Source organism: Antechinus flavipes, chromosome 1 (genome assembly GCF_016432865.1).
Source record: "Antechinus flavipes isolate AdamAnt ecotype Samford, QLD, Australia chromosome 1, AdamAnt_v2, whole genome shotgun sequence".
Taxonomy (NCBI): Eukaryota; Metazoa; Chordata; class Mammalia; order Dasyuromorphia; family Dasyuridae; genus Antechinus; species Antechinus flavipes.
In genome coordinates, this window is record NC_067398.1 from 542,425,292 (window position 1) to 542,437,596 (window position 12,305).

Here is a 12,305-nt window from a genome sequence, read left to right on the forward strand (position 1 = left end):
AAAGAACTAGAGATCATTCTGATTATATTAAGTTAAAAAGTTTTTATACAAACAAAACTAAGACAGACAAGATTAGATGGAAGTAATAAACTGGGAAAACATTTTTACATCCAAAGGATCTGATAAAGGCCTAATTTCTAAAATATAGAGAGAACTGATTCAAATTTATAATAGTTCAAGTCATTCTCCAATTCAAAAATGGCCAAAGGATACGAACAATTTTCAGATGAAGAAATTTAAATTATTTGTATCCACAAGAAAAGATGCTACACACCACTATTGATTAGAAAAATGCAAATTAAAACAACCACCTCTCAGATTGGCTAAGATGACAGGAAAAGAGAATGATGAATGTTGGAGGGGATGTGGGAAAACTGGGACACTGATGCATTGTTGGTGGAACTGTGAATGGACCCAACCATTCTGGAAAGTAGTTTGGAACTATGCTTAAAAAGTTATCAAATTGTGCATACCCTTTGATCCAGCAGTGTTTCTACTGGACTTATATCCCAAATAGATCCTAAAGGAGGGTAAGGGACCCATATGTGCAAAAATGTTTGTGGCAGCCTTCTTTGTAGTGGCAAGAAATTGGAAACTCAGTGGATGCCCATCAATTGGAGAATGGCTGAATAAATTATGGTATGTAAATATTATGGAATATTATAATTTTGTAAGAAATGACCAACAGGATGATTTCAGAAAGGCATGTAGAGATCTACATGAACTAATACAAAGTGAAGTGAGCAGAACCAGGCGATCATTATACACAGCAACAACAAGACTATATCATGCTCCATTCTGATGGACATGCCTCTCTTCAACATTGAGATGATTCAACCCAGTTCTACTTGTTCAGTGATGAAGAGAGCCATCTATATCCAGAAAAAGAACCATGGGAACAGAGTGTGGACCACAACATAGGATTCTCTTTCTCTGTGTTATTTGCTTGCATTTTGTTTTTTTTCCCTCAGTCTTTCTTTTTCTTCCTTCTTGATCTGATTTTTCTTGTGCAGCAAGATAACTGTATAAATATGTATACATATATTGGACTTAACATATATTTCAACATATTTAACATGTATTAGACTACCTGCCAGTTAGGGGAGGGGGTGAGGGGAAGGAGGGGAAAATTTGGAACAAAAGGTTATACAAGGGTCAATGTTAGAAAAGTTACCTATCCATATGCTTTGTAAATAAAAAGCTTTAATTAAAAAAATCTTTTGAACAACAATATTCTTGCTGTGATACTACATGAATGTGAATAAAGAAACACCATGTTCTTAGAAGAATAAAAATTAAAGGACTCACATGGAAACAGAAAGACATATAATAAATAAATGTATCCTGATAAAAGAATATTACTTGTTCCTGAGATATATTAGTCATGCCTCTTTTAGAAATGATGGTTGGCAGTGACATAGTGTGAAAGAGAACCAATAGGTGGATAGAGTTTGTATTTGACTGGTATCTTTGAAAGATTAAAGAAATTTCAAGATGACCTCAAAAGGACTGGATATATTCTTTATGAAAGTCTTATCAAGGCTTATGGGGAAAAATTGTGGAGAATGATATGTGGAATGAATGGATAATTGTGGAGATGATGGTCTACATCAATGGGAGGAAATATCTATTTTTATGAGATCATAGAACCATCTTAGTTATTAAGAACCAAACAAAAGGTAATACTGATGAGTTAGCTTTCCAGACATCTATTTTCTGCATTTTCTAATTATTATTCTGGGAAAAGACAATATTTTAATTTTGTATTTCATAATTTTCACATAAAAACATATATCATTTAATAGTTTATTATTAGGTGTATATAATGGGCTGAGGCTTGAGTTGATGCACTGAGGTCCCAAGCACATGAGGCTAAATAGTAATTGGACCATACTCTATTAATATATAAGCTTGGAGAAAAAATGGTCCCCGCCCACTCTTTGTGCAAGTCCTGATGTGTTGTATAGGAAATGACGATTTTGGTGGGTGGAGGCAGGGGAGTGGAAAAGGAAGGGGAAGAAGAGACTGCTAGCATTGCCATTGCGACGGTTTTTCAAGCTCAGGTCTCTTTCTGCTAGCTGGCTTCCTGTCGCAGCTGCCCATATTGCTATTGCAATCCATCTTGCCCATATTGCTATCGCAATCTTTTTTCACCTCTTCACTTCAATAAAGATTGAAGATTTTTCCCTTAACCTGAATTCCTGACTCAGGCTGCTTTTAAATACGCAGTCATTACAGGTGTAGAGGGCTGGAACTCTGAAAATGTGTTTAGTACAATGTGGATAAAAGACAGATAACCAAAAGATTTATAATGGGTTACATCCATTTGCCAAATTTCATTGGGCCTCAAATCATGAGGGATTTTTCTTGGAGGGAGGGTAGGAACATAGAAAGGAAGGCAAGGTGTACAGCCTTTTACTATGCTCCTAGCTTCCTCTTTTGTTATCCCAAATTGCAAACGTAAAGCTCAAGCAGCCTGATGATATTTAGAATAAGATTCTTGGGCTGTCTGAAATAAAGGAGCATTGGCTAACACGGAGAAGGTGATCTGCCTTTGAATTTCCATAAAAATAAGACCTTGGAAATCCATATGAGAGTGGACATGCAAGAAGTAAATCTTACCTGGATTCTTCCTCACTTGCTCTTGAAGATATAAAGGAAGAGCTGATATATATTGGAAGCTACAAATTTTATTTGGGCTGTGGCAATTCTTTGAATAAGCTGAATCAGATATATTTACATCTCCTGGATAAATAAGGAAGAGCTAGCATGACTGAATACAATTCATTCTGCAGAGTGGATTTTAAAGGAGTTCTAACTACTCTCTTTATAGTTAAGTCACGAGAGTATATAGCACAAATGTTATGTTTGGATGCATCTATAAAGATAGTTGATCCTTTAAGAGGAACTTTAGAAACCTTTTCTTCAAAAATCCATTGCCAATTATGTAATAGTCAGGTTATCTTTAATGAAGACCAGTGTGTAAAATTTGGGGCCATGGCCAATAAAATTTGCCTCTCTGGGATAGTTTCACAGCATATATTAATCTGTGCATTGGTATAAAAGATGTATATCTTGTCAGGTCTTATCCCAAATAATTGTACTGCTTGCTTAATGGTCTTTAATAAAATTCTAGCCACAAGCACTGGGTAAGGAGTAAGGCTTTGTTCTGGTTGTGCTGGGGAGGTTCACGCATTCTATCACACTGTCTCTTTGATGAAGGACTGCTGTGGGTGCCTCTTATATAGCAAAAACTGATATTTCCAAGGGTTTTTGAGTAACTCTTTCAATCACATTGGATAAAGCCAGTTTAACCTCTCTCAAAGGCTCTAGAGCTTCTTTTGTAACTGGTGTGTATGGTGAGTTTAAAGAACTGTCTCCCCTTAAAATGTCATATAATGGTTGCAATTGATAGGTAGTCAAGCCTAACTCTGGACGCATTCATTGGATATCTCCTATCAATTTCTGAAAGTCATTTAAGGTGTTTAGCTTCTCTGTTCTTAAGGAAAGTTTTTTTTTTTACTGTAAACGCCTTAAGGTATACTTCATATCCTAAATATTGAAAAGGAGCATGTCTTTGAATCATTGTATTCTGACACATGAAGTGATGGACAATAGATTGGTTTTGGCCTATCTCTTGCTGCTGAAGGAAGTGTATGTGTGATTATTATTTATATACCCTCCTTCTTGGACTTATGAACTTGTATATTCATACTGTTTGTTATACCATCATGCTGACTCATGTTGTTTGTTACATCACTACTAGCCTGAGTTATACTACTATGTGCTTTTGTAATACTTCCCATGCTGATAGCTTTATGTATATCTGTTTCAATTTTAGCCCAGAGGAAACACGTTAACAATATCTGGTTTGACTCCCCATTTCTGTTTGGTGTTTTCACCTCCCTTCCTGAGAAGTCAGAGAGGGCATGACTACCTGTGTTCTAAAACAAAAGAAAGTGAGAGATGTAGAGAGCTAGAACTCTGAAAAGGTGTACTTAAATCTAGGTCAGCAAGATACTTATAATTAAGTATAATTTAGTACTGAGGTATTTAAGGGAGCCTCTGACATAGAATGCTCTCTTTCACCCACAGCTCTCAGCTACAGCTCTCAGTTAGAGACTGAGACTCCAGATTCCAGATACCATCTTTGACCAGCTATGTGGCCGTTCTGCCTGCTTCACTCCTCCAGTAAGATCAAGGACTCGGGCTGATTCCAAGATCCTCCAGAGAGTTAGTCCAGACTTTACAATTACGCATCTGTACCTCAATATACCCTAATTGGAGAAATTTTGCAAAGGGATAAGCAAAAATCTATGAATACACAAATTTATAAATGTTACTTTGCTCAGTAAATATACCAAGAATAAAATGGTTTTGAGATACAATAAAGCATGAAATAGAAACAGGGCTTGGTGGCACTTCTATAATGACAGTAAAAAATTTTTTGGAAAAAAATAGGAGCACTTTCTTTGGATTTAATCACAAGAAGAAATAATTGAATAGAAGCAGCAAGATTCTTATACGTAATTATATATATATACATATATATACAAAATATATATTACATAAGAATTAGATTTCTTAACAAATAATTTATATAATGTAGTACAAATGTTTTAAAATAATTGGAATATTTAGGACATTAACATAATCTCGTCTGTTTTTGTATGTAATAAAGTAGGTTCTAAATTTTCAAGAATCTATTGGTTTTAAAAATCAAAAAAATTAATTGTAAGTGTAATAATTAATTTGATGTCTTTTTAAATATAAAAAATTAATTTTTTATATTTAAAAAGACATCAAATTAATTATTACACTCACTACTAAATTATCAATAGTCTAAAGGAAATGATTCAAGTTGGAGATGATTGTCTTCTTGTGACCAGCTGTTTCAAATTTGGATATTAAGTAATTCAGATATTGCTTTTTTGCAAAGGTTGCATGATTTAATAAATTCCCATATGCCCCAACATGTGCCAGAACTACTATGTTATCCGAAATCCAGCTGCTGTTATTACAATAGCTGCCAACTTTCAAACAACTGAAGAGAATAATGAATCAGCTTCAAGTTGGTTCATATGTAAACCTGTAGTGCTCCTAGCAAAAACATGGGCCTATTTCAACTGTAAAGAAAATTAATTAAAAAGATTCCATTTCCACGAACTCTATCATAAATATTATTGAGCTCTTGAGTTTTAAAACCTGCAACTTCAAGTAAGCAAGCACTCTTATCTGGATTTCAGTTCTAAATGATGTGGGTGGAGTTAAAATACTGAATTCTTTGAGGAAACTGACCAAGACAAAGGCTTCTTCTTTTTTTTTTTTCCTTGAGACAATTGGGGTTAAGTGACTTGCCCCGGGTCACACAGCTAGGGAGTGTTAAGTGTATGAGGCCAAATTTCAAGTCAGATCCTCCTGACTTCAGGGCTGGTATTCTATGCACTGTGCCACCTAGCTGCCTCCTTCTTAAACTTTTTAATGTAAAATTTTAGAAAGCTGAAACATACTAGAGAGAGAAAAAAATGAAACCTATTTTTAAATGACTTAATCAAATAGAATAATTTATACTTTTCATGACAGTAAAACTAAGGGGAGAGGAAAGGCATCGTTTTGATCAAAATACACTAATATTTAAGACTGCAGAAATAGAAAAGCAAAGGATATGACAATGTAAATAATAACAATTTTATAAAGTTTGGTTATTACTCCATAATAAATTATAAAGCCTCTTTCACTTTGGTCTTGGTACAAATGGGAAAACGGCACAAACCAGTAGGTCCTTTCTATGTGATTAACAAAAATGTAACCCAATTCAATTACCCAAAGTTAGTGCTAGGAAGGTATGAATTAATTGTAAACTTCCTAAAACCCTGAGTCAATTTATGTATATAGAGGAAGCACAAAGCTTTGGGGATTGCAGAAAAAAAACATTTTGAGGCATTAATCCATTTGACCAAATCCTGTTTCTTCCAAACAAAAAGGAAAAAACCCTCAATGTTTGGAAAACGTGTGTATATGCCACAGAAATGTAAGGATGGCTAAAATTCAGTAACAAATACTCTCTTTAAGATCTTTTCAGTACATAATCTCTCTCTATCATGGTTGAAAATGATTTGAGGAAAAAGACTGCCTGGGATGAGAATAAGCTCCCTTTCCCTAGGAGATATTTTTGTGAAGCCTGTAGAAACAAGTATCAGAATGTCGTTGAGAGGATTTCATAATAGGTTGAGGCCGAGCTAGTTCAACCCTAAAGGCCTGATATCTTAAGTTCAGAATTACTAAATTCTATGACATTGCAATAAACATGGGTTAAAAGAATGAAAGATCTTTTACCTTGTCTATAACTTTTTATTTTATTATCTTCTGTCGATATTTTAATTTTCAAATATGTCCTTTTCCTTTCCTCTATTCAGGGATGGCTAAATGATACTGATAAAACTACTCAAGATGTGACAGACAAAACAGATACATTGATCACAAACATCTATGAAGCTGAATCAAAAATCTGCTTAGTTAAGAATCAAGCTATCATATCTTAAAGAAACAAATTAACTTTATCTAAAAGTGAAAGGAAGAAATAGATACTGATTTCTGAACTTTTCTTTATTTCATTCCCACAAAGAACTATTTAAAAAGTGTTCTCAGCTACTTTGGGTAATAAAAAGCATGCCTACACTTGGCAAGGATTGTGAAAGAATCATGAACTGTGTGCATTATTTGCTATTGCTTCAGTAGGTAAGAATCAAGAGACTTCACAGGTGCAGTACTTTTTATGTACTTTTGAAACATTCCATTTATCAGTGCCAACAATTGCAAGAGGATTCTTTTATGCCAGATAGATTAGTTATTCAAGACATGGTATAAATACAGAGTAGAAATACTTTTCTTCAGAGAAGAGAAGTTAATAAAAAACTAAAAAAATCAATCATAGACAACTACAATTAAAAAAAAACTTTCTATTCTTGATTAAAATTTACATTGTTGCTAAAAATTTGAAAGTATCATGGAAGTATTATTACCCTGTTTTCTACATTTGTAAGCTTCATAAATTCAACCATTTCATTTTCAGGAGAAATTATGAGTTTCTCCTTTAACTTGTTTTTCAGCTCACTGGCATGCATATTCAAACAGTTATTTATATTTCAATTAACATAAATATTACATTATCAGGATAATTCAGAAATGTCTAAGATTGAAATAAAGTGAAACAAAATATGAAGAAAAAAGAATGAAGGAGTGTGGAGTCAAAATAAATATGGGAAAAAAGTGTAAAAAATAAAACATAGTCACCTAGGTTGAATGACTGATTAAAGAAAAAAAAACAAAACTTGATTTAGAGTACTTATAAAGGAGTCACATGATAATAGTATTTGAACAGACATATAAAACTAATTGTAGGCAGTCAAGTGGCTCAGTGGATAAAGCACTGGGTTTGGAATGAGGAAGACCTGACTTCAAGTCTGGCCTCAGATACTTTCCAAGCTGTTTGATACTGGGCAAGTCATTTAAACTATGTTTACTTTAATTCACTGAAAAAGGAAGCCAAAAAAGAATGCCAAGAAAGCCATTCTGGTATTTTTACCAAGAAAACCTCAAGGGACAGTATTGGTGTAGTATGGTCCATAGGGTCACAAAGAGTTGAAAATAGCTAAACCGCAACAAAGAAATAATTTTTCTTAAGGACATATGTTGGGGAGGAGGGGTGAGTGGATAAAGAGGAATTCCAAGAAACTAGCAAAGCCCTAGGTTTCAAAATCCAAATGACGCTATACATTAACAAAGGCAGAAGGCTATACTAGGCTTGAAGTGAAACTTGGTTACCTTGATAACTCACTTTTTTTTCCTAATTTCTAGAAGCAGGCACTCAGTATTTTATGATGATTTCTGGGGAACGTAATTAGTGCTGGAGATTTTTCTAAAGAAATAAAATGTGTTTTTATGTCAGTGTAAATATCAATTTTTGTCAATAGTAATTTTGCTTTGATAAAATAGACATCTGTAACTGTCAAATAAAAATCATAATTTTTTTAAATCGAAGAATGTTTTTATTTGTTCCCAAATTTATTTTATTTGAAGAAACAGATTAAGAAAAACAAAACAAAACAGAAAAGCAATACAAAACAAAATGAAACAAAAGAAAAGAGAACATTATCATGTGCCCAGCAGAAAATCAGGGAGGTTTCAAAATATATACCAACAAATATCAGTTTAAGAAAGTATTATGTATTAACAGAAGAAATTATATTCAAGAGTGACTGTCTTTTCTTTACTTCCTCATAAATTATTCTTTTGCTCTCTGTTACACACCTTTTTTACTTTATTTTTTTACCCCTTTTATCCTCCCCACTCCCAAGCACACTATAGTTAAGAAAGGATATTTTTATATATACATATATAGATATATACATACACATGTATATCTCCCTTTCATCCCCACCACCACAGCCAAGCTAGTTAAGATATATTTATATATACATATGTTGCTATATACATACATACACCCCCCGCCCCCATGCACACGTCTTTCCTATCCCTGCTAACTCTTTCATTAAATTCTGCTCCATAACTTGGCTTACTATTACTTAACTTCTTCCCACCCAGAGGTCTCTCCCTTCTCTTCTTCCTTTGGTTCCTTTATTTGCCTATCCCTTCTTTATTATTTCTTTATAGATTTTGGAGGGTGCTATCCCCTTTATGGTATGTATGTAGAGTTGCCTATTGAGCCCCTTCCCAATGTGAGGTTTTCAGAAGTACCAGCCCTTCTCTCCCTCCACTAATGCCTCTGTAGGCAGGGAGCCATTTCACATTACTCTTTGAGATAGAAGAAGCTTTTTTTACTTCAGTGTCCTCCTCTGAAGACATACCCCAGTCTTCCCTGTTCCCAGAGTATGTTTCTATGGTGAGGTTCTTTCTTCTTTGCCAGCTTGTTGTTGCATTTGTTTGTTTTTTTAAATAAGAAGTATTAGTTTATGAAAGCGCCTCTGATCCTTGGGTGGGGGGATGGTGTCTCTGGCTTCACTTCAACTCTCCCCTTTGACTAAGAACCCCAAAGAAAGAGCTTCACCCTCCCGCCAATGCCCACAGCCGTCAGCATCCCTGTCCATTTGTCTCTGCACTCTACAGGGTGCTGGTTCCCTCTCACTCAGGGTTGTTGTTCAGCAGCACAGCTGTGCCTGTTGATCCTAATAGGCCAAGATTCCCTCGGTCTTGCTGGACTCACCACAAACAATTTGGGAGGTGAAAGTTTCTGTGGTTCCTCCTGACATCTAGCTCACCTGTAGATTCCCCACTTAATGTTTCTGTGGAACTAGCCCTGAGGTTGTTTGTACTTCCCAGGGGTCAATCCTGGCCCCAGTCTGTCTTCAGATCTTCTTGGGTTGAATCAGGAGCACTCTGGTTCTGCTCTCAAGTCCTCTTGATTTTTCTCCAAATCTATGTTCACCCTGAGAAGCAAATTTGTTCTATTTTTGGGGATTGGGAGAACTTGAAATTTACCAACCTAGTGCCCCCTTTTCCTGGAATCCTCCCTAACCTCCAATTTTAAAAGGAAACTTTATGAACGAATGTATAAAAACAATTTTAGGTAATGGACAAAAAATACTTCTTTCTAAAATTTCTCCACTGCAAAGGTCACGATTGTGTCCCTATAATAGTCAATTAAGCATAAAATCTTAAAAAGCCACTTTAAACAAAATGAAATAAAGTTGGTTTACATCAAGCAGATCAAGAAAAAGTCACAATTCTTATTGTTTTAGGAAGATTATCAATTTTGTGTAAATTAAGTTTTCATGAAAAGTTGTATATTGGCTTAAACTAAGGAGAAAGAATAAACCACATCAAAGGTCTATCTATTTCTTAGAAAATACAGACATTTTGAAAATTTCAAAAGATTCTCACATTTTCTCGTTTCTTTAATAATAAGGTTGCAAGTAAGTACATTCCTATCACATATTCTTGAAAAAAAATATGAAATTATTATTTTCATAAGTACTTACTTTTCTTTCAGAAAATCCACTACTCGTTTGAAGTCTGCCACACAGTATTCTCTTTTCATTTCCATTAACACACTGTCAGAGGCAGATTGTACTGGTATATGCAGAAAAGCATAGACTCGTGGATGATTAAGAATTTTTGCCATTTCCTAAAAATTTGGAAGAAAACATGAATTTTTTAAAATGATAAATCAAGGCACAAACACAGCAAAACCAATCCTCCAAATGTTTACAAATAAACACATTCTCAAAGAGAATACTTAAAACTTTAAAAGTATTTCACAGGCTATCAAGTGGGTGGCTATAGGTGCCCCTATAAAGCAAACATCCTAGACAAGGCATTTGCTTAAAGTCATCTAATGAAACGGAAAGCCATAACTTCCCATTTTATCCAATTATACTTTCAAATAGCTTATATTTCAGAATTATTAGGAATTTAAAGTATATTTCATTATATTTTGCCCAAATACATACAAACACACACACACACATATATATATTTCATTTTTAAATTTGGAATTCCAACTTCTTTCTCCTCATTCCTCCCTAACCTCTTGAGAAGGCAAAAAATATGCTATCAATTATACATGTAAAACATGCAAAATATATTTCTATATTGTATTTCAATAATTCAGTCATGTCCAAGTCTTTCTGATCCTATGGCCCACAGCATGCCACTATTGATTTTTTTTCCTACTTTTTAAAAAATATTTTATTTTATTTTATTTAATAATAACTTTATATTGACAGAATCCATGCCAGGGTAATTTTTTTTTACAACATTATCCCTTGCACTCGTTTCTGTTCCGATTTTTCTCTTCCCTCCCTCCACCCCCCTCCCCTAGATGGCAAGCAGTCCTATATATGTTAGATATGTTGCAGTATATCCTAGATACAATATATGTTTGCAGAACTGAACAGTTCTCTTGTTGCACAGGGAGAATTGGATTCAGAAGGTAAAAATAACCTGGGAAGAAAAACAAAAATGCAGACAGTTCGCATTCGTTTCCCAGTGTTCTTTCTTTGGGTGTAGCTGCTTCTGTCCATCATTTATCAATTGAAGTTCAGTTAGCTCTCTTTGTCAAAGAAATCCACTTCCATCAGAATACATCCTCATACAATATTGTTGTCGAAGTGTATAACGATCTCCTGGTTCTGCTCATTTCACTTAGCATCAGTTCATGTAAGTCTCGCCAGTCCTCTCTGTATTCATCCTGCTGGTCATTTCTTACAGAACAATAATATTCCATAACATTCATATACCACAATTTACCCAGCCATTCTCCAATTGATGGGCATCCATTCATTTTCTAGTTTCTAGCCACTACAAACAGGGCTGCCACAAACATCTTGGCACATACAGGTCCCTTATCCTTCTTTAGTATTTCTTTGGGATATAAGCCCAATAGAAACACTGCTGGATCAAAGGGTATGCACAATTTGATAACTTTTTGGGCATAATGCCAGATTGTTCTCCAGAATGGTTGGATTCGTTCACAACTTCACCAACAATCCATCAGTGTCCCAGTTTTCCCACATCCCCTCCAACATTCATCATTATTTTTTCCTGTCATCTTAGCCAATCTGACAGGTGTGTAGTGGTATCTCAGAGTTGTCTTAATTTGCATCTCTCTGATCAATAATGATTTGGAACACTCTTTCATATGAGTGGTAATAGTTTCAATTTCATCATCTGAAAATTGTCTGTTCATATCCTTTGACCATTTATCAATTGGAGAATGGCTTGATTTCTTATAAATTTGAGTCAGTTCTCTATATATTTTGGAAATGAGGCCTTTATCAGAACCTTTAACTGTGAAGATGTTTTCCCAGATTGTTGCTTCCCTTCTAATCTTGTTTGTACAAAGGCCTTTTAATTTGATGTAATCAAAATTTTCTATTTTGTGATCAGTAATGGTCTCTAGTTCATCTTTGGTCACAAATTTCTTTCTCCTCCACAAGGATCATACAATTTTCAGATGACGACATTAAAGCCATGTATAACTATTTGAAAAAAATGTTCTCAATCACTATTGATTAGAGAAATGCAAATTAAAACAATCACCTCTCAGATTCGCTAAGATGACAGGAAAAGATAATGATAAATGTTGGAGGGGATGTGGGAAAACTGGGACACTAATACATTGTTGGTGGAGTTGTGAAATAAACCTGGGAACAATTTGGAACTATGGTCAAAGTGCAATCAAACTGCGTATACCCTTTGACCCATCCCAAGAAAATCATAAAGAAGGAAAAGGACCCACATGTGCAAAAATGTTTCTTGCATCTCTCTCTCTTTCTCTCTCTCTC

The 12,305-nt window shown here is 34.6% G+C and overlaps 1 protein-coding gene across 2 annotated transcripts in view; it reads right to left on the reverse strand.

Moving 5' to 3' along the window:
• CDKAL1 (CDK5 regulatory subunit associated protein 1 like 1) overlaps nucleotides 1-12,305 on the reverse strand; it is a 647,858-nt gene that overhangs the window by 252,961 nt on the left and 382,592 nt on the right. For both annotated transcript variants that reach the window (XM_051970620.1, XM_051970619.1), the window contains exon 11: nucleotides 9,999-10,144. In XM_051970620.1, coding sequence (XP_051826580.1) covers nucleotides 9,999-10,144 — 146 coding nt within the window. The remainder of the gene's footprint in view (nucleotides 1-9,998; nucleotides 10,145-12,305) is intronic.